Consider the following 26,328-nt stretch of genomic DNA (forward strand, 5'->3'; position numbering starts at 1 on the left):
TTGCTGAAAAAGCCAACAGATTTCCTATGCTTGGCCAGGATAGGACTCCATTGCTCACTGCTCCCCTTCTCATTGTACACCCATCCCCTGATGACACCCTTCAGAGGACCTTCTGTTGACTCACCCCAGTACTTTGTACCCCTGACATGAGCTGCAAGCAGAGGAGACTTACCCTAGAGTAAACAACGCAGACACACTGTTGATACAGTTTGGAATTATTTACTTGTGGTGATTTACTTATTGTGCTGTAACATTAGACGCAATGGCCAAGCCTCATGCTCTGTTTTTGTGCTTTGGACCGTGTGAACAATATAAAGCCTTGACAAACAATATCTGGCTCTGTACAATAAACACACTGGGACACCAAAGGACCAAGTAAGCAGAAAAGCCTTCTCATGCTGGAAGGCCACGAAGCACTATTTCACTTTGCTACTATTCTTGTGCAATTTGATTATTACCAATAGAAGAAACAATATAAAGTGTCAAGTATTAGTATTTACTCATCATGCTTATCTTTCAGCAAATGAACCAAATACGTTTTGAGACTTAGTTAAATCCTGAAACACATAAAAAATGCTGCCAAAGCTCTACCCTTCAATTCAATCAAACTTCAAACTGACCTTCAAAAGAGTGCAAGCAGCATGGTCCAAGCCACCTTAGCTCCCAGCTCTTACTAAACATCATCATGCTCAACTCATCTTAGACATCAGGAAAGTTTGGGCAAACCTTGGGCTGTATTTCTAGAGCCCAAATTACAACCTCCTCCATTCTGGAAAAAAAAAGTGTGTCTTTGGACACTACTGCCAGATAATACTGATGACAGATGCTAGCAAAATGCAAAGTACTTTTGTTCAAGGTGTTGAAAGCACTGTAATGCCTGGGAGAATAGTTGAGCCTGAAAATTTTCCCAGCCCTGTTGAAGGGAGTTTTCCATTAATTTCTGACGTATTACCTCTTTGCAAAGCAAACATGGTTCCTATCACCATGCAAGGATATTTGGGACAAGAAACGAGGGGAAAACTGCACTGAAAAAGTGTTACCCTTACAGGAGACCGGCTGCAACCTTCCCCCTTACAACTGGTGAAGGGGGCTGAAGGTGGTAATGAGTCTAAAACATCCCCAGAGATGTTTTAGTGACTATCGATGATCTGTGCTTTTTAATTTCTTCTACTGTGGCACAAATTGCCTAAAATCAAACTAGATCGTTTCTCTGGGAAGACCTAGCTCTGAAGATTCGGTCAAGGCAAAGCAACATATGGCTACAATCTATATTTTAACCAAGTAACTCTTTAATGTAGTCACAAGTTATTTCCTCTGGCCTCTCAGTCCCCTCCAGACCACCTCTCCCAGGCGATGCTGGATGCAATATGAGAGCTGCATTTCTCGTTCTGTTTTACCGCAGTCGTGTTGTTTGGTTTCTGTCAATGGATGAGGGACTCTGAATCCCTGTCCTTAAACTCGCAACTCTCTGTCCCTTTGTGAAAAGGATTGTTCATTCTGACCAGATACACTGCCCCCCCCCCCCCCCCCCTTTTTTTTTCCTTCCTTCCTGGTCTCTTTGCTTCCAGTTTCTTCATATTAACAGGTTATAGTAGGAAAAATAATCAGTGCAACCACTGAATAGCCATTGGGGAATCTAATGGCTATTTTTGATGACACATGTAGGTTAAGAATGTTAATTGCCATAATTGGTTTTTTGCTTCTTCTCTTATGATGCAGTTTACAAGCAGCACCCCTTAATTTAAGACATGTTTGTGGTGCTCGCTGATGCTCCTGTATTTACAGCTTCAGGAGCTGGAAACCACGGGGCTGTCTGGCTCTGTTCTCTGGCCATACTGCGCTTAAGCGATACTTTTAGAGCTCATGTTGCTGAAGCCGCTTGGTATGATGGCGCTGAGCATTTCCAAATACGTTGCATTTATATTCGTGATGTTGTCATCTACCACGACAGCTCCCCGCAGTTTGTCTGCTTGGGCCAGTTTAGCACCTCCAGCCCTTGGGGTGCTGGGGCTCAGGGGCATACAAGCATTGCTAAACAGGCGACACAGGAGGCTCAGAGGGATAAGGGCAGGGCCCTGGGCAGGCGCTGGAATGCGATGACAAACAGCTCCTATTAACAGAGTTCAAAAGGGCCCGGGCTGAGCGTCCCTGCCCCTCCGGTACCACACGTACGCAGCATTCCTCCTGTTCAGGACAGCCAGTACCCTTCACTGTGCCTGCTTTCAGCCCCGGCGCAGCAAATGGCTGCCTCGTTGAATAAACACCTGGCAGTCTTTGTTCAGGCTGCACTGAATGCGAGAAACATTCTTTCCAGGCTAAAATGCCGGACAACAAAAATGATCCAGCCATGAAAGGTGCATGCATTTTCACTCTTCCTCTCTTCCCCATTTAAATCCTATTGCAGCAAAGGAGGGAACAACACCCTACGTTAACACTGGTGGCACCACTTTGCTCCTAAGACAGATTTGTGGTTAAGTAGTGTGTATACACATATTTTTCTGCTGTAAAAGAAGGCATTATTTTGTCACAGCAAAATCAGATTGCGAGGGGCTATTCCTTTAGATGCTATAGGATTGCTATCTAATTACAGGGTTTGCCAAAATAACCAGGGGCAGAGGCAGATAATGCTGTTTACAATCAGTCACCAAGATGTTATAAAAGGCTCATTAAAATAAGCAGGAGGCAAAACTAGAGAAATCTCTTGGCAGCAAGGCAAGTATTTGGCCCTTCAGGCTTTCCAGTGCCAGCCAAATAGCATCATACCATGAAGTTATCCTTCTTATCATTATCCTAAAAAGAAGGAAGAATCACAGCGCTGCCAGGAACCTATATGTAGAATAGGCCAACATCACAATGAATTTTGCACTTAAATGGAAATAATGATTCCAAACCTATAGGAACATCTACAGGCAAATCATGAACACAGCAACTATTAAGAATTCACTATCAACTAAAACCCTGTGTCTGTTTTATTCACAGTATCCTACAGCTTTTTGTTAATAAACAAAAACCCATAGAGCAAAACAGGAAGCCAATTTTCTTTTTGTTTAAATTCCGTCTAGCCAGTGGAGCAATATCAGAGATTAAAACATTGGGTATAAGATTCATTGGCATACTTTGCTTTTCTGTTTGTTTGTTTGTTTGGTCAAAGCTGTTTTTATCACTTTCTTCAAAATGATCCTGTAACTCCTGGCTACACCACCTAGAAAGGGAATAGCAGTGTAAAGATAGCAGAGGTTTCAGTGTGCATCAACCTTGTTGGTCTCTTCACAGAGTCACAGCATCATTGAGGATGGAAAGGACCTCTGGAGATCATCTTGTCCAAACCCACCCCGGCTCAAAGCGGGGTAAATTAGAGCAGGTTGTTCAGCGCTGTATCCCATCAGATTTTGAGTGGTTCCAAGGATGGAGACTCTCAACAACCTCTCTTGGCAACTTGTTCCAGTGTTTAACCATCCTCACAGTAAAAAAGTTTTTTTTAATTTGTTTTTTCATGTGTTCAAATGGAATTTCCCGTACTGCGATTTGTGCCCTTGCCTCTTGTCCTGTCACTGGACACCACTGAGAGGAGTCTGGCTCCATCTTCTTTTCTCCTCTCCTAGATCAGGTATTTATACATATTGATAAGTCCCGGCCCCCCCGACCCTTCTCTTGACCAGGCTGAACAGTCCTGGCTCTCTCAGCCTCTCCTCCTACAGAAGATGCTCCAGTCCCTTAATCATCTTCATGGCCATTTGCTGCACTGTCTCCAGTAAGTCCACATCTTTCTTGCACTGGGAAGCCCAGAACTAGGCACAGCACTCCAGATTTGCCCTCACCAGTGCTGAGTAGAGAAGAAGGATCACCCCCCTTGACCTGCTGGCAATGCTTTTCCTGATGCAGCCCAAGACACTGTTGGCCTTCTTTGCTCCAAGAACACATTGCTGGCTCATGTTCAACTTGGTGTCCAGTAGGACACACAGGTCCTTTTCTGGAAAGTTGCTTTCCAGATGGTCAGCCCCCAGCCCTGCAATGGTGCATGAAGTTGTTCCTCCCCAGCTGCAGAACTCTGCACTTCTTGTTGAACTTCAGGAGGTTCCTGTCAATCCATTTCTCCAGCCTCTCCACATCCCTCTGAACAGCAGCACAACCGCCTGGTTTATCAACCACTACTCCCAGTTCTGTATCATCTGCAAACTTGCTGAGGGCACGCTCTGCCCCATTGTCCAGGTCATTTATGAAGATGTTAAACAGTGTCAGTCCCACCACTAGCCCCAGTCACCACTAGTGACTGGCTTCCAGCTGAACTTCATTCCCCTAAATGAAGCCTGGTGCTTCAGCCAGTTTTCAGATACTGGTTCTGGTGGTTTCCCTTTGCCAACAGGATGGCAGCCTTCACTTGACAGTCTGCTAGACTTGTTTGACTAAGTCATCAAAATGGGATTAAGTCATCAAAATGGGATGGATACTAGATAAAGCCTAGCTTAATATTTTGAATTAAACAGAGGATCAAGCTGACCCTGCAAAAATGAAGTTCTCTGAGTTTTTCAGTGCTACAAACTATATGGTTCTGGTTTTAGATTTTTGGATGCCTTGTCCCCATGCAAGTCCCTTAAAGCTGTGTCTACTACTTGAAATAAAGTGGTAGGACAAGCAGTGTGCTTATGGGGTCATAACATCATCACTGCCAACGCCAGACTTCCAGTCCATCTAGATACAAAAAAAGGACAGTAAACAGTAACATTTAAGCCACGTTGAATCTTGAAAGTGCACACAAAAATACAAGCCCTGGAGAGTCTGTCTGGTCAGTGAATTCCTTCTGTCTGGAAGTGACGAAATACATGGCAGTTCTTAAGGGTTGTCTTCGAGTAATGCTGGTATGAGGATTTGAGTGCAATAGTTAACTGTCAAACCAAAACCATCAATCAACTGCTAAGGTATGAAATGATCCCACTTCTTTTGTCTAGTCTTAGATGTTGCCTGGAATATAATTAGACTATCTGAAACTTTCTAGCACAGAAAAACCCAAACAGAAAAGATGGCAGTAAGCAGAAAGACTTGGTCCAAGTTTTTGGAGGTAACATCAAAAATAACTTTTTGTCCATGTTTAGGGTCTTCCTGGGTGACACTAGAGAAAGATAGAAGATATAGGTATTCTGCTAAAGGGTCCTGAAACATTCATATTTCCAGCAGTTTTCATGAATCCTAAATATAAGGTATCAAACACTCCAGGAAACAAAAGTGAAGGAAGGTATTTGACTTCTTGTTTGTCAGTGTTTGCTTCAAAGGCTACACAGGATGACAGTGTTGACTGTCTCATTCTCTCTTCTTCCTCTGTTCTCTCCCTTAGTTCTGTATCTTTTCCTAGGTATCCATCTACTGCACGTTGGCTTCACTCTCTCTTTCATACTGATACTTTGGGTCTGCAGGGAAAGTTAGTTTTGTGATCTTCATTTCTCACAGTCTTGTAAAGTATTATGAAAAACAGTGACTGGTAAAACATCTGCTGCATGTTTGTGATTATGCAGCCAGCACTCATCAAGGGACTTGGGTGACAGTGCCAGATGCAAAGGAGTGGCTTACGTTTCCATGATACCTTAGGTCCCCTGTGCTCCTCTACAGAAAGAGGGACCTCACAGAAATGACAGTGGGCAGGCTAATAAAATTAATTCAAATCATCCAGGCAGCCAAATCCCTTGTTTGAGAGAACCACTTGATGAGGTGAGAGATTATCCTTTAAAGACATTTTCCAGACAGTTTCCTGGGCTAGGATGAGACAGAAAAATCAGAGAAGGTGATGTAAGAAGAATGCTGTGCCGAGCAACTTTGTGGAGGGGAAGGTGGAAGGAAATGCAGCTTATTCCCCCAGGCTCAGAGGCCTGGTGGAAATCTGGTTGGCAGTAATCTTGATGAGCCTACACGTGGAGCTGGTGCCACATGGCTATCTGTCTCCTGGGGTTCCTCAGCATTTCTTCCCAGTGGTTCCTCTCTGTGCCCGTGACGTGCAAGCCCAGGCTGCACTTGCCGAGCACGTGGCTCTGCCCAGCACCATCCTGGCTCAGCATTTCCAGCTCCACGCTGGAGGCACGCAGGAGCTCATGAGGCACCTCAAACATGATCATCTCATTCCACACAGGGTTGATCTTGTGTTTTGCACGTTTGGTCTGCTTCTTCTTCATCTTCAAGGACTGATGCCTCAGTGTCACCTTGACAGAAACATCTGTGTAGGAAGTGGAGAGAGAGACACCATATTAATGAGCATGCAACAAAATGAATGCAAGAGAATTTTAACTGATGACATCAGACTGCGAGAGAGAACATAAGAAACATTGATCTTGGTGGGTTTGGTTTTCACTTTTTAGAAATTATTCAAATCTCTTTGGCTAAGCATCTATTTTTTTCTGCCAAACACCACCCTTCCCACTTTCTTTCTAGATTTACAAAATAGCAGAAACAACAGTCTCTGTTTTCTTGCTATTCTACTCACCATTGCCAAGTAGATCTTTCAGCTGCTTGGAATGGAGATTTTTAGCCTTAATAATCACCACCAGCAGGCGGTTAGCTGCTGGCAGGTAGCTGATAGAGAGCAGAACCTCCCCATGGCCTGTAGATGGCTCCTGGAAATGGAGACACAGGAAGGGTTAATTTTTTATACAATCTTGGCCATAACATTAGGAAAACTAAATAGTACAAGATGATGGGTGGAAGGTCGTGGACCAACCAAGTTGTCTCCTTGTCTTTGTACAGGAAATCTTTCCAGTTACACTGGATGAGAATAAATCTGGCAAAGATGTCTGAGAGGGCTCCTCCCCTCGTAAGGCCCCGATCATGTTAGTTACTGCTTTCTTTTATTGCTGGAAAGTAACTGCTTCCTAACATCTACTTTTAGTGGAATATTTAGTCAGCTGGGGCTGAACTACATGCAAGTAGTCAGATACTCCTTTTTTAAGAGGTTATCTAGCTGCCCTTTATTTACATTCCCTACTTCCGTTACTGCTTTTCATAATTCACTCTTCATTTCAGCTGCTCTTTTTGTGACGAGGCTCTGACCAGACGTGGACCCCAGTCCACACTGCCTAGCAGGAGTGTAGGGCTCCCTGGGAAAGTGTAGACTCTGCCACAGAGCCAGACCCTGGACCTGGAGTTGAACCTTCTCTGACACCCTTACTTGGTATGGGAAAAACCCAGCCAACCTGAAAGCCTCTTTACTCTTCCTTCCTGACCTGTGAGCAGCTCCCCCTGTTGCCCCTGCGGGATTTCCTCCAGGGCAAACGCTCTGAACCATCAGGCGTTCACTTCAGGGGGCCACACTTTTTTTTTCTTTTCTTTTCTTATTCCTTTCTTCCCATTAGTGATTGGCCTCTTAGCCTCCTGACCTTTCTCCCCTTCCTTCCCGCTTGCCCTGGACAAGCACCCCGAAGGGGGGAAGCAGAGGGACATAACCACACCACCCATCGCTCTCTCCTGGGAGAGCAGTGCTGTTTCCTCCTCGGGATCCCGTGGGGAAGGAGAGAAAGCCCACGCCGGTGTGTGCAGAGCTGCCAACCTGCAGTGAGGGGCAAAAGGGGAGCAGTTATTCCCTCAGTGAGTAGGAGCTTGTGACAGAAATCTGGTTTAGTGTGAGGTTAATGACCCAGAAGAGTCCCAGAAAGCCAATGTCAATTCAATAGACTCCCTTTGGACTGCTTAGCATGATTTACACGCTTTAGGACAGACAGCCCTTCTCCAGGCCATTTCTGTGCTCTGCACTCTTGCTTCTAAGTGAGCCATAAATATTTCAAATTAAGTTTTCACCCGGTTACTTGTAACAGGCAAGGACAGGCCCCTGTATGCTCCGTGTGAGCTGATTGACTCTCCAGAAAACATGGCTGTCATCGCTGTCTGGTTTGAATGACTTATTTGTCGTGTACAAATCAGGTGGGAGGCCATTAGCAAGGAAGCCTGAAATTCAATCCCAAATCAGCCCAAGTAAATCTTTTTTTCATGCACTCAGGTAGCAACAAAAGGCTCATATGCATTTCACCTACATAAATCCTGACCTAAATCTAAGTGGATCTTAAAAAAACCCACACATAAAAACAAACAGAGGCAGATTCAAATGGCTGTATGTCCACTACAAAAGAATAGGTGTTTGTACATGGAGGGACAAATACAAATACCACCTCAATACAAAACCACTGTTTAGGCAAGTCATAAGCTGCTTTTGTTTATTTATCCCCTCTACATCTCGCCAGGTCCCACTCTATAGCTCTTGGCTAGAATTTGGTTCCTGTAGCTCCAGGCACAGATAGATACAGTGGAGATTGGGGGGTAGGGGGTGGCAGGGCTCTGTAAACGTGCACATACACGCATGCATACACAAACACACACATTGTACACACATGTCACATCTTGTGCTTATGGCTTTCTAGCTCCTAATTTTCTGATCAAGTTTTTGACCAGCCTGTATCCACATGAAAGCAAAACCTCCAATGGTTGGTCTCTGCTGGAGTTTTTCATGAAGAGACCAAGCCAGAGGTACTTTTCCTTCCCTCTCCTTCTGGGTTTTGGTTTTTTTCTTTTTCATATTAAATCCATAACCCGCACTTTGTGCTGCAACCTTGCAAGTTCACACAGCCACCAGAGCTTCAGTCTTCCTTTCTGTGCAATAAGGATAAAAAGCATCAGGGGGTCATCAATGTGCAAGGCACCGTGAAATCACAAAAGGGAAGGTGCTATGCAAGGAGCCACTATCATCACTGTCATTAGCAAAGCACTGGAAGGGAAGGAAGACAGGATATCTGTCTGCAATATCTACGCTTTGCATTGCTCACAGCAGTCCATGGATTCCTGAATACTAATTACATTACCTGGTTAGCTGTAAGCTCCCCTCTGAGCTCTTTCCCTTGTGTGTGGGAGAATTACTGGGAAGGTAGGAATTAAATTTCTGCAGCTCATGGCTTTTCACGGAAATGTCAGACTTTAAACAAAGCCCAGTAACTTTGTTCCTGGATGGATGCTGTCAAAAATAGCTCCTCTTTTTTGATCAGCTCTTCCTCATTCCTTCCTGCTCTGGTTCTCGATGAATGATTCAGGATCTGTATATAAGCTATCTGTGCAATGGTTGGCTCTCTCAGGTCCCAGATGACGCAAATTCAGCTTTCACTGCACATCCTCAGCTCAAACTGGGGCACTGTTCAGCAGTACTGTTAGTGTTAACCTTGCGCTGTCAGCCTGGAGAAGAAATGAATGCTGCCCTTTTTTCTATGCATAGTTGTGAAGCTGGACCAAGGCGGAGTACCCAGTATGTCAGGACTCTATCAGGTGTACTTGAGTGACAACTGACCATTGCTGTGAAGAGGCTGTTCCTTGGGTATTGCTTACAAAGCAGATACTACAGTAGATTAGGGGGGTGGGGGAGCTCCATCTCTCTCAGTTTAGGAATTTAAATCATTATATTGGAATAATTTCTTTTGGACATCTCTTTTTACAGCAGCAGACTGGGAACTCATTTCAATTTACAGCTATTAGGCAAATATTTAGCCTTGTGCTTGAAGTTTATTAAACTGATTCAGACCACCCATTTATTTCTGCCACCTCACTCTCTGCCAGAGGTTTTTTAGAGTGGCCAGCCCTATTAGCATTCAAGTGGCGATCAGATAAATTAGCATTATTGGAAATCAGAAATGCTAACTCTGTACTCTGTGTCTGTGGCCAACTCAGTGGAGAGCCCTCACCCCTGATGGTGACAGGCAATAATTTATTTCAGCATGCTTAGCGACAATGCTGGTGGTGTTTTGCATTGCTCACACCGTACCACACCAGAGCACAATAAGTACCTGTTTGTAGTGATGTACTAGTAGCAACAATAGCAGCACCCTGCTACCATGTTGTTAAGTGCATTGCTGCTGCTAGAAGAATAATCTAGTTCATGGCAGGGAAAAGGCTCCTGAGGAAATGTGCAAGTTAGGGCACATGAAGCATCCCCTGTACCTACTTCAAGTACTGTTGGAATCCTTCCCTCCATTTTCCCTGTCTGTGCAGCTGGGAAGGTGTGGATGAGGAAGGAAAGGGAGGTTTTGATGTTTAAGAAAACCAGCACAACGCAATGAGTGATATTTTGACATCTCCCAGAATGAATAGCACTGCTGGATTCATCCCAGTAAGGATAAGTGGTCTTCAGTCAAATATTTCATTCCCAACAATGTATTTCACTCCTAGCTTAAGGCTCCCTGGGGTGCCACCGTATGCCCTACCCGCACCCAGCTCTGCAGAGTCCCTCCATCCTGCTCTGTAGGCACTCTCTGGTATTTCAACTCTTGCCACCATGGCCCTGCATCGCTAATTCACAGAAACTCACGTAACTTTCTTTAGACATAGGCTTCGAATTACAGATATCAGTGTCAGATTGTCATGTAATTGAGGGAGTAGGAGAGGGAGTTTTGACACATCTTAACTGCTGGGATCTGTAGATGGAAGGGCTGGGTTGATGGGGCTTTGATTGCTTTCTGAAATGGCTAGCTACAGACCAACACAGGGCAGTGCTGAGTCACCTCTGCAGTCACACATCACCCCTCTAAACCTGGCTCCAAACAAATAAAGCCACCCACTGACATGCAGCCCTCTTGGAAGAGGGCTTCTTTTGTCCAAACAATTAATCATTAGAGTTTCTGGACTACCGACACAGATTGAGTCCATACCTTCTCTGGGGTCTTTAGCCTTTCCCACTGGGCCATCCCAAAGGACTCCTCCACGTTAGCAAGGTTCAGTTTGAGTTGTCCCACAATGCTGTGTCTGGAGAACTTGTCGCAGTTTCTCAGGGTGAGAGTCAGCGTCCCCTCTGGCATCTCCTCCTCCATTAATGGGAATCGCAGGACCTCCTCCCAGAGGGTGTGAAGCACCTTCTTCTTCAGCTCTGTCTGGGCCTCAGCAATACCGGACCTGCTCACCAGTGTGCCCAGTATGTAGCAATGGCAGCCAGCATCTTGGTCCCCACTCATTCTGCCATGCATAGCTGGAAAAGAAAGATTGATTGTAAGGACCTCTCACAAAAGACAGCCCTGAAATATCTGTGGCTAAATTGCTTATTTCATGAGAGCCATAAAATAAAACAGCTGCATAGACGTTGACCCCTGTTCCTGTTTGCACGGGGCAGACTAAGCCGTGAGCCCATGCTGTGGTGTTTTGTCTTTCTGCCACTGCAGAAGGATTCTGTTAGTGTTTGGGAGAGCAACAGCTGAGTTCAAGGAAACATGCTCTGTTGAAAGATGCAGAGCAGCAATGAAATGAGACACAGCATGGCACAGGAATGGGCAGCTCTCATTTACTTTTACCTTGGCACACAAAGAAAGCTTCTTACAAAGGCTTTAAAAGTAGGATGGTCAGTCACAGACATCAGAGATGGGAGAGACATCCCTCTTGGCACACACCCAGCCCTGCAGGCCAGTGTGGGATACGTCTGTGTTATTACATTCTGCTTGTCCAACCTCTGGTAAATGATTCCTTCGGAAGCCACCCCACAGCCCAAAAGGCCTGTGTCAAGAGACACTAATCCCTAATTTTATATCCCTTTTATCCTGAAAAGCCTAGAGTGAGAATGGCATTTCACACTCCTCTTCAGTTGCATCAACAGAATTGCTCTGCCTTCTCCGCAGCAAGAAGAACACGCCTTCCTCCGAGGGGTCATGAAACAGTATGGCTTTGTGGGCAAAACTGAAGTCCTTGCTGCAGCCAGTCCAAGGACAGCTGCTCTTGAGCTTCCAGGTCCCATGGTTCACAGGGATCTCCTGGTTTCTTGGGGGAGCAGAGCTGGGGAACAGAGCTGGATCCTACCCCGGTGGCAGTGGGGCACCCAGGGAGGAGCATGCGTACAGGAGAGCCAGGGTGGCATCCCGGAGGTGCGGGTGTCCACCCTGGAGGGAAGCTGTGGGCTTGCTGCTGGCAGGTGACCCACAGCAGCGGCTGCCATTTAGCACCCTTTCAATTTTTGCTTCAGAGGGTGTGATTTGATTAGGTTTCCACAGAGATCTGCACTGTGCATGAATTATTCAGTCAGCTTATTTTACTTTCCCAGAGGAACTGATGATGCTCCAGCCCTGAGCGAGAAGCTGTTACAGTTGTCAGTTCCCACTTCAGAGAGTGACACAGAGCCTGGCCGCCTGGCCAGGTGCAGCCAGAGGGACCTTCCTCAGTGGCCTACAAGATAAGTCTGGTATCTCCACCTCAGCCTTTGACTTGACTTGAGGAAGAGACAGTAGGGAGTGGGTCAAGTTGAAGAATGGAAGTTATAGAGAGGAAGGAGATAGCAATCCCTTCCCCTCTGCCCCCAAAGGAAAAAATAAAAAGAAGATGTTGCTTTGTACCATGTCTGGGACTAGAGGAGCCCATCCTGGTTCCTGACTTCTGCTTTTGAGCTGTGCAAACAATTGTTCCCAAGCCATGCCCTGCACGCTCACTTCAAGCAGTGACATTGCCAGGTATTTCTATTCTGCAAGCCCAGAACCAGTGAAACATCCAGTGGTCCTGGGGACACATGTTGATTTTAAGGTAGGAGGGGAACTCTCTGTAAAATCAACAGCTGTCTTGTACCCTCCAGATGGAGAAACACCAGTGGAAGATCTCTGCCCCTTACCTTCCAGAAGGGCCACACGCAGCTCGGCTTTTTGTTGATCATACGCAAGGGAGTAGCGCAGCTCAGGGGCCTGGTTACAGCTGGCTGCCCTCTCGGGGTTCAAGTGCTCTGTGACACACACGTCCTTTACTACACCTGGAACTGAAATAACCCCTTTAGCAAGCAGGTCTTCACCTTCTGAGGAGAACAAATCCACCCTGTCTTGACTTGACTTTTCTAAATATCTTACTATTCCTGCACCTTGTATGCAGGAATATAATTTATGTTCCTTCTTCCTCCATCACCATATCTCCTTATTGCTCTGTTTTCTCACACTTTCAGCTTTTTCTGCAGCACTTGGACAAGCCTTCTGCTCTCTACCACTTTATGCTCTAAGATGGTTCACACACTTGCTCTTTCACCTTATGCCTAGGCCAAGGTATCTAAACTACATTCATTACTTGTTATATTGTTTTAAATTGTTTTTAACACGCATTGGTGAATTAAATCTTGTGTTCTTTGGAATGAGAACTTGAGTCTGCTTTTGAGCTGCCATGCAACTCTGCATTAGTTCAGACCTCTCTAAACGTTTTTTAATTTTAACAATACAGTCTTTGTAATGCAGAAGACATCTATTTCCATAGCGCTTGACCAGGTTGAAGATAATGAGCTTGGGAAGCTGTAAGGCAGTTTCTCCATGTGTGATTTTGAAGTTGAGTACATATTTCATACTGAAATAAAGCAAGTTGCAAGATTAAAAGGGAAGCCACAGCTTTTTGTCATCAAAAGCTGTTATCTGCAAGGTCAGGTCTGATTCACACAGAAAACAATAGTGGGATCAGCACATTTTCTCCTAAAAATCTCAGCCACAGTCCAGACCAGTTCAATGTGGCACTGAAAGGAGAATGCAACAATTCTTGCTTTATTTCAGCAACACTTGAGCTATGAAATCAGGCACAGCAGGAAGCAAACTTCTTTGTGCCATTAGCAGTGCAGAGAGGCTCTTACACTAACACACTTACATAAAGCTTTAGCCTACATGCAGCCATCATCCTTCAGCCTCTCCACCCTATAATCTTCTCTCTGACACCTAAGGATGTGGCTCAGACAGTCTCTTCCTCCAATGCAGCTGCTTCCCATGGTACTTTCTTTTCCGTATTCACAAGTCTCAGGGTGGAGGGGTTAACGTAGCAATTGTCCTCCCAGAAGGACAAAAATATAATCTCAAGCAATTTTAAAAAACAGAAAAGAGTTCTCTCAAAAAAACCCATGACAGATGGCATTGTGTCTCTGGCAAATCTTCAGGAAGGTTTTATTAATTGGTAACCATAAGAGTCAATTATCCTGTTAAAAGACAGCTGTGAAGGTAAAAATCGGTATGGAAGCAACACAGACATGCTGCCAGATGTATATAATTAACATTGCATTTTCTCTCAGGCTCCAGGAATCTTATGTTCCAGGCTTTGGCATGTTACCCTTTGGGCTGGCTGGAAAACAAGAATTCTGTTTGGCAAAAATGTCTGAGGTGTCAGCCTTTGGTTTCACTGCACATTACAACAAGCCAAGACCATATCACCAAACTGGTGGAAAAAAAGCAGCAGAGAAAATAAAGTAGAAGCTTGAAGCCCTGCTGCCAATGTCCCTGACAAGGACAGTTGCTGGATAGCTAGCATTTGTCCTGGAGAAGATACTCTGCCTAGTTTTGGCCAGGTATTTCACCCACACTCTGGCAACTGCTCTCAGTAAAACTACACTAAATACATGTTTTTCTACAAAATGTCTACTTCCAGTGAGCCAGATTCTTCAACACAAAAGATGTTTAGGTAAAAAAAAATTACAGCCAGACACAACTACAGCTTTGTTATCTGAATGTCCTGATGAGCTCCATTACTACTTTCTATTAAACACATGCATTGAAGACAGAACTCAGTTACAATGCTCATGATAAGAGAGCGAAAAGCACCCTATGTCTTCATTTTCACATTTATTTCTCTAACTACAGTCACATTATGCTTAGAAGTATTACAGATCTACACCCAGAAAAGCAATTGTTAGTCTGAAGACCAAATGCTCCTACCGTTTTGAGGGAGAACAAACAGCTCCTCGTTGACTTGTATCTTCATCCTGTTCTCATCCAAACCAGTATGTTTTCCAGTAGCTGGTTCTTCTGTTGTCTTCAGGGAATACTGTGTGTAGTTAACAATTTCAGGTGAAGTTACTACTGGTTTGGGGCCATAAATGTTGGGAAACTTCAGGAGTGCTCGAGGCTGGACTGGCTCTGCAGTTTTCTTAATGTTGAACTGAAAATTAAAACCTTGTTTATTACTTTGCACTAATTAGACTAATTCTTCCAATTCTCTCAATGTTAAATGAGCTGAGACAAAGGGAGAAAAGACGGTGCCTCTGGTCATTCTTACCATTAATTGTTTCTTAAGTTGTAGAAACCACTGCCTGTATGTCCAGAGATTTTCTTGCCAAAGCCAATACCCTTCTACTTGGTGTAGGTCTTTCCAGATTTACTCCTCTACAGATGTTTGGTTGCAACAAGGAAAAGATATGTTCTTATTGTTTGATTTTTCCTCTGCTCCTGCACCAGTTAAAAATTCTTTCATAAGTCTGTGTTTTCCCTTAGCACAGAAATCAACCATGAAGTTCATTTTGCTATAACTGAGAGATGGTATTTTTTACCCTGATGTTTGAAGTCAAATCCAAGATCAAAAGGCTATAGCCACCCACAGATTTCAGAACATTTTACATGAAAGTGTAGTAAGCATTAGCAAGGCAAAGGCATGGATCATACAGTCACTTGGAGCAAGTACGACCATGGTGTAATAAGACAAAGGAGAACTGGTTGAACAAATGAGCCCTGCAATGGCATACCAAGAGTAGTTGATTCAGTGGTCATCTCAGCCTCTTGGACTACCTCTTGACTCTGTGGACCGGAGCTCCACCTGACCCCCAGACACACATTTCCCCTTTCTTATACCGGGACTGAAATTTGGATTTATGTCTGAGTCTGTTCTTAACATTTCAATTCCCTGCTGAATTGTGAACATGGAATGAGCAGAAGAACCTGAAAGACGGTGTAATGCTCAGGCAGCCCAAGCAAAGGTTGTCACAAAGCCATTACTGTTATCCCAAAACAATGAAAAATATTTTAGTGGAATATAACAGTCCTCTTTTCCTTACATCCCAAGAAAGAATCCTCTCTGCTCACAACTGAAGTCATTCCTGATTCATTTATATTTGGATAGGAAAGGAAAAGAAAGGAACAGGAAGGAACAGGAAAGAACAAAAGCTGACTAGCAAATGACCCTGACCATTGCAACAGATTTTATTAATGTTTCCAAAATACGAAGGACAAAAAGCAGAAGTAAAACTGCCATTTTGGTTGATTATTGTGCAGTGGGATTCTGTCCAACCCCGCTGCCTGCCAACCTATTCTGTGTTAAATATAGATTCAGGGTGAGCCAGAAAATGTTCGTAATTATAATTAAAATTTTTCATTAGTCTTATTGTTTCCTATTAATAATGAATGTAGATCTTATGCCAGTATCAGACAGCAGTAGTGAGCATACCTGTGGGAGGTGCACCCAGGTAGAGAAACTCATCCACTTACTGACAGAGCTCTGGGAGGAGGTGAGTAGGTTGAGGAGTATCAGGGAGAGAACAAGAGAGAGATAGACTACTGGAATCACACCCTACCTTCCCTGAGACAGGCCCAACAGGCAGACAGGACACGTGATACGGAGGATTCCCTGTCCTCTCTCTGCCTGGCTGAAAATAGTGACTTAACAGATAGGGGGCAATGGTGACAAGTTCCTGCCCGGTGCAGCAGGCACATCTCCTCTGTGACTACCCCACCTTCCCAGATGCCCTTCCGTAATGGGTATGAGGTTCTGCAAGTGGAACCGAACAATAACAAGGATGATGGTTTGTCTAGCTTGGAAGTGTCGCCAAGGTTAAGGTGGCCTACGCCCTGCGTCAAAACTGCTTCCATAAAGAAAAAAAGATGTGTCATTGTCATAGGAGACTCCCTTCTGAAGGCAACAGAAGGCAGACTGGACCCACTTCTTAGGGAAGTCTGCTGCCTCCCTGGAGCCCGGGTTAAAGATATGAAGAGAAAGCTTCCTACCATGGTACGGCCCTCAGATTATTATGCATTATTGATTTTTCAGGTAGGCAGTGAAGAAGTTGTAGCAAGAAGTCTGAGGGTAATCAAGAGAGACTTCAGGGCCTTGGGACAACTGGTTAAGGTATCAGGAGCACAAGTAATGTTCTCCTCTATCCTTCTAGTTGCAGGGAATGATGAGGGAAGAAACAGGAAGAGCCAGCAGATCAATACCTGACTCTGAGCCCCGGTGTCACCAGCAGAATTTTGGGGTTTTTGATCAAGGGTCAGTCTACACGATACCAGGCCTGCTGGTGACAGAGGGGGTACACCTGTCTCAAAGGGGGAAAAAGATCTTTGCACAGGAGTTAGCAGGGCTCATTGAAAGAGCTTTAAACTAGATCTGAAGAGGGAAAGGGATAAAACCAGGCTCACTAGAGATAAGCCTGGGGGTGGCATGCCAATGTTTGAGGGGCAGTGTGCTAGCGAGGTCCTTCAGTCTGCCATCTCAGTGGAGGTAGGGGATGGAGATCCATGCAGCAGGAAAGACGCAAGGGTTATGGATGTGTTAAAAACCATGGAAGTGCCTGAGAATGATCGTGTAGGAATTAGGGTTTTTTCCGCAAAAAAAGGTGGCGGGATCAATAGCCCAGCTGAAGTGCATCTACACCAACGCACGCAGCACAGGCAACAAACAGGAGGAGCTGGAAGCCATTGTGCAGCAGGAAAACTATGATATAGTTACCATCACGTAAACATAGTGGGATGACTTGCACAACTGGAGTGCTGCAATGGATGGCTATAAACTCTTCAGAAGAGATAGGCAAAGAAGGAGAGGCGGTGGGGTAGCCCTGTATGTTAGGGAGGGTTTTGATTGTCTAGAGCTTAATGACGGTGACAATAGGGTTGAGTGTTTATGGGTAAGAATCGGGGAAGGCCAACAAGGCAGATATCATGATGGGAGTCTGTTATAGACCACCCAACCAGGACGAAGAGGCAGATGAAATGTTCTATAAGCAGCTGGGAGAAGTCTCACAATCGCTAGCCCTTGTTCTCGTGGGGGACTTCAACTTACCAAATGTCTGCTGGAAATACAATACAGCAGAGAGGAAGCAGTCTGGGAGGTTCCTGGAGTGTGTGGAAGACAACTTCCTGACACAGCTGGTGAGTGAGCCTGCCAGGGGAGGCGCCCCGCTGGACGTCTTGTTTGTGAACAGAGAAGGACTTGTGGGTGATGTAACGGTTGGAGGCTGTCTTGGGCATAGCGATCACAAAATGATAGAGTTTTTGATTCTTGGAGAAGTCAGGAGGGAGGTCAGCAGAACTGCTACCTTGGACTTCCAGAGGGCAGACTTTGGCCTGTTTAATGGCCTGGTTGACAGAGTCCCTTGGGAGGCAGTCCTGAAGGGCAAAGGAATCCAGGAAGGCTGGACATTCTTCAAGAAGGAAATCTTAAAGGCGCAGGAGCAGGCCGTCCCCACGTGCTGAAAGACAAGCCAGCAGGGAAGAAGACCGGCCTGGCTGAACAGAAAGCTTTGGCTGGAACTCAGGAAAAAAAGAAGAGTTTATGACCTTTGGAAAAAGGGGCAGGCAACTCAGGACAACTACAAGGATGTTGTGAGGATATGCAGGGAGAAAATTAGAAGGGCCAAAGCCCAGCTAGAACTTAATCTGGCTACTGCCATAAAAGACAATAAAAAAGGTTTCTATAAATACATTAGCAAGAGAAGGAGGACAAAGGAGAATCTCCATCCTTTATTGTAGGCAGGGGGAAACATAGTGACAAAGGATGAGGAAAAGGCTGAGGTACTTAATGCCTTCTTTGCCTCAGTCTTTAACAGTAAAATCAGTTGTTCTCTGGGTACCCAGCCCCCTGAGCTGGAAGACAGGGACGGGGAGCAGAATGAAGCCCCCATAGTCCAAGGGGAAATGGTTAGTGACCTGCTACATCACTTAGACACAGACAAGTCTATGGGGCCGGATGGGATCCACTCAAGGGTACTGAGGGAGCTGGTGGAAGTGCTCACCAAACCACTTTCAATCCTCTATAAGCAGTCCTGGCTAACCGGGGAGGCCCCAGTTGACTGGAGGTTAGCAAATGTGATGCCCATCTACAAGAAGGGCTGGAAGGAGGATCCAGGGAACTATGGGCCTGTCAGTCTGACCTCGGTGCCGGGGAAGGTTATGGAGTGGTTCATCTTGAGTGCCATCATACAGCACATACAGGACAACCAGGTGATCAGGCCCAGTCAGCGTGGATTTATGAAAGGCGGGTCCTGCTTGACTAACCCGATCTCCTTCTATGACAAGATAACCTGCTTAGCGGATGAGGGAAAGGCTGTGGATGTGGTCTACCTAGACTTCAGTAAAGCCTTTGACACTGTTTCCCAGAGCATTCTCCTGGAGAAACTGGCTGCTCATGGTTTGGACGGGCGTACTCTTCGCTGGGTAAAAAACTGGCTGGATGGCCGGGCCCAAAGAGTTGTGGTGAATGGAGTCAAATCCAGTTGATGGCCGGTCACGAGCGGTGTTCCCCAAGGCTCAGTACTGGGGCCAGTTCTGTTCAATATCTTTATCAATGATCTGGACGAGGGCATCGAGTGCTCCCTCACTAAGTTTGCAGACGACACCAAGTTGGGCAGGAGTGTTGATCTGCTCGAGGGTAGGAAGGCTCTGCAGAGGGACCTGGACAGGCTGGATCGATGGGCCCAGGCCAACTGTATGAGGTTCAACAAGGCCAAGTTCCGGGTCCTGCACTTCGGCCACAACAACCCCATGCAGCGCTACAGGCTTGGGGAAGAGTGGCTGGAAAGCTGCCTGTCAGAAAAGGACCTGGGGGTGTTGGCTGATAGCAGGCTGAATATGAGCCAGCAGTATGCCCAGGCGGCCAAGAAAGCCAATAGCGACCTGGCTTGTATCAGAAATAGTGTGGCCAGCAGGAGTAGGGAAGTGATCGTGCCCCTGTACTCGGCCCTGGTGAGGCCGCACCTCGAATACTGTGTTCAGTTTTGGGTCCCTTACTACAAGAAATATGTTAAGGTGCTGGAGCATGTCCAAAGAAGGGCAACAAAGCTGGTGAAGGGTCTAGAGAGCAAGTCCTATCAGGAGCAGCTGAGGGAACTGGGGTTGTTTAGCCTGGAGAAAAGGAGGCTGAGGGGAGACCTTATTGTGCTCTACAACTACCTGAAAGGAGGTTGTAGCAAGGTGGGTGTTGGTCTCTTCTCCCAAGTCACAAGTGATAGGACGAGAGCAAATGGCCTCAAGTTGCGCCAGGGGAGGTTTAGATTGGACATGAGAAAAAATTTCTTTACTGAAAGAGTGGTGAAACATTGGAACAGGCTGCCCAGGGAAGTGGTTGAGTCACCATCCCTGGAGGTATTTAAAAGATGTGTAAATGTGGTGTTTAGGGATGTGGTTTAGTGGTGGACTTGGCAGTGCTAGGTTAACGGTTGGACTTGATAATCTTAAAGGTCTTTTCCAACGTAAAGGATTCTATGATTCTATGATTCTATGATGCCCTGAAGCACTCGTCTGTGTTGGGACTTTGTGGTCCCAGTTCACATGTCCTGAGGGAGTATACCTATTCCTCAAGAAATAGAGCTTAAGAGCAGTCTTGGACTTTAGCTCTTTAGTCATACTCTGCTTAGGGAGATCATAGCACTATGGTTACATGCACTTGGCAGTGGTAAAGAACTAATTAGGTCAGCAACTCCGTCTTCTCAAGGCAACCAGCGCATCAGTGTTTAGGAAGTCCACTATGTAACATAGCATTTCGTCTTGTCTAATTTTAAGGACTCTGAAAGAGAAGTGGGTTGAGAAAGAAAGAGGTAACTATGTGCAGTCCCCACCTAGCATTCAGCTGAGTTTAGATATTATGTAAGTCATACGGTGCGGGTCTGTAAGTGAGATCCCTCTTTTAGAGATGTGAGCCTCATCAGTCCTAAAATACATAGGAAATTGGAAGTTACTCATCCAAACCTTAAATGCAGTTTTCCATTCTTCTAAAATTAAAGCAGACCAACTAAGCAAAATATGTTAGGAATCACTAAACAGCTTGAAAAACCAGGTCGCTTTTGTTCTGCAAAGGCGTTACTTCTAACACGCATACAGTGCCTGCATGGGGTGTTCAGTCTCTGCTGTTCTTTCTCTCCTGAAGCCACTGTGCAAGGCTGCTGTGCTACCAGTCACTGACCATCACACCAGAGCAGTATGCCTGCATTGCTGTGTGCTGCTAGCACATGAAGCACTTTGGGATCCTTTGGGATGAAAAACACCATACAAATGTGAGGTATTGTTAGTACAATCTTACCTTCCACTTGCTAAAAGCCAGACATTTAGTCAGGAAATCCATCAGCACACAGCAACTAAGAGCTCCACTTGGTCTAAATATTCCTCTTGTCTGTCTGCTCTGCAGAATTCGAGATGAGAGACATATGCAAGCACAGTGGGACTAGCCCACTCCCTCTTCCAACTGCATCTGCCTCTGTTTATTATTTTTGCTGCCAGTTCTGTTCCCAAGTGCTGTCTGCTAATCTGGTTACATAGCAGTGCCCTATGGAAGTTCCCTTTGCAAATCAGCAGCAGTATCTTAAATAAAGAGATGAGCAGAAGAGTTCAGATAGTTCTGCATAAAATGAGTGAAAGCAAAGAAGCCAAAAGTAGCAAGAAGGCTGCAACTGACCCTTCTGGGTCCTTGCCCAGTGTCACTCAAACAATGCACCAGATTGTTGCCATTGCTGGATGCGTTTAGGAATCTTCATTCTGCATGCTTTGCTGAGACTTTGCAAATTTACAGCAGTTTTTAATTATTCTGTAATCTTTGTGTTCGAACTCTTCCTCCTCACGTATGCAGGGCATATCCATGGGGAGCCTCTGTCTATAGCAAATACAAGCATCACTGTCATGGGAGACATGCCAAGTGAATAAAATGCAGTCTTGCTTCATCTTTCTTTTGTCGTCTCTGTTTATCAGAATCAGTGGCCCTGACAGGCTTCAATAATTAAGTATGTCAAGCACTGACTAGGACATACAGTGTACTAACGTAGTTGGAAAAAAGTCCCAACAGGACAATTTATAAACATAGCCACAGATAATAAAACTTCACAAGCTTAGAACTCAATTTGAGATTCATTCCTTCAAGGTATATAGATTGATTCTGAATCAGTGACAACGTAGGAGAATGCACGTTCCTGGCAAGAAAACTATTTTAATTGGAAAGAATTGTTAAACATACAGAATATGCAAACTAAGAACATTTTGCACTTTCTGTGAGAGAATGTTCATTCGGCTGCTATAATTTGTCCAGATTTCTTAAAAAAAAGAACAACCCAAACCAGTAACATTAGAAATAATACTTCTAATTAGAAAGTCTGCAACGCTAAAAGAATGCAATCACTCAGGTAATAGTGATACACTGGGGGCAGGTTGAATAATTTGATCCCTGTTGGTCAAATACTGGATTAAGTTATGGCAAAACTTGATGAATGTAGAAATATTGTGAGGACCATAACCTAATAGCTGCTGGGTGTTGGAGGCTTAATTGGACGGTGACTTAGTGCTTATTTCAGTCATGCAAGCAGGATGACACCCTGGAGGACAAGCTCCTGGACGGATTAACACTTTCCCAAGATGTTTCCCAAAAGGCTGTATAAAAGAAAAATGTCCAGTCCAAGGATGGAGTTAAGGTAAAGATTTGAGAGGTTTCTGAGCTAGAAGATTACAACAACAAAAAGTCTCTTGTAGAAAGAGACTGATGGTAAAGTTATCTGTGGGTAGTGTTGTTCCAGACAACATCTAGAAAAAATGCTATGCAAAGTGATATGACTGTAAAAGTTACACATTTCTAATTCATTTTAACAGTAAACTTGGAAAATCTCAGCATTATTGTACATCCTTACATACAGGAGTTGGCAAATCCCCTGTATGGGTTAGAAAAGACAAGAAAGGAACCTGGAAAGGACATGACAAAACTATCAAACAGAATAGCAGGTGAAATTCATCCTAGGAAAATACAAACAGGTAGTAGGAGGTATTCACTGTACTCATGGATGAACGCTCAGAATTAGCAGCAATCTCTTGAGAAGTCCTAAGCTCAGTGCAGATGTTCATCCATGTCAGTGGAGCCATCCTCCCACCCCACAGCAATCAGAAGCTCTGGTAATGTGATTCTGTGTATCTGCACCAGATCTTAGAATACAATTAGTAGATTTGGTCATCTTTCCTCAGAACAAACTGCAACAGGAGCATGAGGATGCCAGGGCTCTTTTCTACTAAGAGCCAAAGAGTGGTAGCCAGAGAGAGACTGAATATGTAATTACAAACATTACAGAGAATTTAAATTAGGACTCCTGCTACACTCTTTAAGAATACAAAAGTAATAGGCAGCTCAGATAATTAAAAGGCAAACAAAGACTGTTATACAATGGATCACTGGCCTTTGGAATTGGCTGCTATAGCATAACATCTGATTGAATGGCTGGATGAAAGTGAAAAGGACGTATAGGCACATACAAACATCAAGAGCGACAGCCAACAGGTAATAATTTCAGAGACTGACCAGTGCTATAGATCATGTTAAAGACCGTAGTCAACCCAGGAAATCAGTCAAACAATTCCCTTTGAAGGAGAGCTTCCCATTAATAAGTATATTAGAAGGGTCCTATAATTCCCCTTGCTCTCTCTTGCACTGAGCTCAGGAGTAAATCAGGGTTTTTGGATTCTAACAAGAAAGAAAGACCACACAGGGATGCCTGACATTATCCATACTCCACATTGCTCTTATAGTAAGTGAAAAAGCACTTCACAGTGTGATGAGATTATCCAGTCATCACGCTAGATTCTAGATTCTCACTTGCATTTTATTACCATTTCAATGCCTTGTTTTAACTTCACACATAATTAATCCACTCAGTTAGAGGAGCAGAGGGAGGAGGAGGAGGGATGGTTTTCACAAGAAACCTGCTGTTGACAGGGAACTATCCTGCAGGAACCATAAGATATCATGAATAGAGTTAGAGAAATAGCTGCTATAGGAGATCCCAGCAGGAGTCATCTCCTCTTTACAATGTTCCATGCTACCTGGTAAAGTCCGTCTTCTCTCCTCAGGAAATGATTTCTCTTGTGATCTAGCTTGACAGCTAAGCAGCATTTCCAGTCCTCGTCCCCTATTTTTGCCATCAGCAGCTTTCTCTTTGGCAATGTGGCAGCTGTCTCCTGCCCCGGTAATTCTGTGGGTCACCCAGCCCATCTCTGTTTTTCCCTCGCTCCTCCTCCCATTAACATGTTGTTACACCCTGAACACAGTAAGCAGATAAATAGGCAGCATAAATCACATGCTGAGTAGCCTAACAAAGAAGTTGCATTCCCACCCTCTGCATTTAAAGAAAAATCACAGAGTAAATTAGAGACTGTGTCTTACTTGCTGGACTGGCTGAAGCACACTGGGCTTAGTATTTTCTGTGTCCTCCTCTTGGTCCTTTTCTGAGAGTCCTTTCTTAGGTTGCTTGCATTTGCAGAAGCAGGTGAGACCACAGAGGGCAAGGATGCTAGTTGCAGTCCCTAAGGTAGCCCCCAGGGCTATAACTGGGGCAGATAAAACCATTGTCCTGCGCTGCACAGGAATAAAAAGCACAGAAACCCTGTGACTTCTTCTCCTCCCTGGGAGAGCAGCTCTCGTACATCCACTCCAATTTCTAGCCTGGCTTCATTCTCCTTGGAAGTCTGAAAACAATTCTCTTGTGCAGCAAAAGGACCAATCTAGAGACAGAGATAAATCATCCCACCTTTGCTAGGCAACAAGGCTACCTTTCTATCCTGATGATGGAGTTTCTGCTCCAGGTCAGGTAGAGGAAATAGTGATTGTGGTGCCTGCAATCTCCATATAGCTGCAAACAGGCAGTTTTCATTGAAGCCTGTTCTCCAGCTCCACTGGGAAAAGTCTGATGTGTGATAGAGAGGAAAGACGTCAGCAGAAGGGGCTGGGCCTTGCTAGCTAACTCACAGAAAGTGCATCCAAATGTTTGATCAGCTCTCTAGCAATATTTCTGAGTGCCAGCTTGCTAATTTGCTCAAGAGGTTGAATTTTTCTGTCTTAAGGCAAAGATAGCAATTGCCAAAAGGTGCCGGCCTGAGAAGCCCTGTTATGATAGCATTGCATGATAGCACTATAGTCAGAGTAAAGCCTGCATGTAAGTCAGGCGAAACTTTCTTACTCTTCAGAGGCTGGGGAACAAACACATGCAAGAATTAAGCACTGTCCCACACCTCACCAGCTTCCCCTCAAAGCGCAGGGTCTGAACCTTTTGGAGCTGCTTTCTGTAGCATCAACGCAGAGCAGCACTTCAATTTAAAAAGACAGCAGAAAATCCTATCAAACAAGACACACTGGCGCATATGCTGCTTCCTCTGGAGAGGATGAGAGAGCAAACAACATATGCTAGGTATTAGTCATACTGCTTACTACACCGGTGTCAGGTGGTGAGCTGGTGACCACAGTAAGAAGAACCTATATGAATAGACCTGAAGGCTACATGTCCGTCTCAGTTTTCTCTTGAGGTGGTGGAGTGATTAACTTTTTCTGACTCATTTATTTTTGCCTTATTTCTCAGACTGCCCAGCTTGGGGAAGAGGAGAATAAATGCCATCTTTCGATGTGTTTCTTATGACAAGTACAACCATTTTCTGGGTACTTCACAAGGAGTACCTAGTGGCCAGAAGATGATTATAATTCTGGGTCACTATATATCTGGGCCAGAGTGGAACTAGTAAGCAAGAAGCAAAATATTCCTTAAAAGGCTCTGGAAAAAATACCCAGTTCTACTGGGAGTTTCTTTGTCTTTCTATTTTGGAATACAGTTGATGCCTGTGGATCAGGAAAAAAATCAACTATGTACACAGAAATGTTTAGAAATTCAGTTTTTTTGATCTTTCTGCAGCTCAGGTTTTGCCATATATTTTTCTTGACTTTTTTTTGATGTTTCACATCTTACTCATCATGACTCACTGAGCCTTTGTTCCATTATAGATGACATGTTCACCTCCCTGACACAAAGCTTCCCTCACACGTCCGACTCACTTTAATTGTTAAAGATTCCTCTTTAACACTGCAGCATCCTTATGGATGCAGTGCACATTCCATCATCTTGCCTTCTCCTCACCCTACCAGGCTTGTCAGACACGCATCTCGCCCCCCACTTCCAACCCTCCCAACCCCCCATCAAGAAGAGAATCACGATAGACTCCTTAAGCAGAGATAATCCCCCAATACACTGCTGAGCCCATGGAAACTGGCCTTTCAGCTCAGGCCACAGAAGGAAAACCTTGAGCTTTGTCTTCTGTCTATACAAGAACACAAAAGTGGCCACACAAGGCTGGACCACTGGCACATCTCTCGCTGTGCTCTGTAGTGCAAAGAACATCACATAGAGGGGATTGAGAAATCTGACTAAAAACTCCCTTTGCTTCTTGCTCTTTGTGGCTCAGGAGCTTCCAAAGCCTTGAGCAGCATCCTTGTGCTTACCTCTGCTCATCTGAACTTTCTCTGCCACAGGTAGACTGTTGCAACCGTTTGCTGACTTACCTAACAACTATTTCATTCACCCCATATTTGAGCAGGTAACATCGTAATCATAGGGCCACGAGGTTTTATCTT

General features: G+C 44.8%; 1 protein-coding gene across 2 annotated transcripts; it reads right to left on the reverse strand.

Moving 5' to 3' along the window:
• Positions 1–1,519: 1,519 nt before the first annotated feature.
• SYT13 (synaptotagmin 13) lies at positions 1,520–24,595 on the reverse strand. Of its 2 annotated transcripts, none has more exons than XM_076344441.1 (6): positions 24,097–24,595; positions 14,646–14,868; positions 12,590–12,724; positions 10,659–10,972; positions 6,467–6,596; positions 1,520–6,199 (listed from the first exon to the last, which is right to left on the reverse strand). In XM_076344441.1, the coding sequence occupies exons 1-6, from the start codon at positions 24,277–24,279 to the stop codon at positions 5,895–5,897; spliced, it is 1,290 nt and encodes a 429-aa protein (XP_076200556.1). In that variant the 5' UTR covers positions 24,280–24,595; the 3' UTR covers positions 1,520–5,894. The 2 variants fall into 2 exon arrangements, with proteins under 2 accessions (XP_076200556.1, XP_076200555.1); XM_076344440.1 differs by having other exon boundaries at positions 12,590–12,730.
• Between the last annotated feature and the right edge of the window lie 1,733 nt (positions 24,596–26,328).

This window comes from Aptenodytes patagonicus, chromosome 7 (assembly GCF_965638725.1).
Source record: "Aptenodytes patagonicus chromosome 7, bAptPat1.pri.cur, whole genome shotgun sequence".
NCBI classification, from domain to species: Eukaryota; Metazoa; Chordata; class Aves; order Sphenisciformes; family Spheniscidae; genus Aptenodytes; species Aptenodytes patagonicus.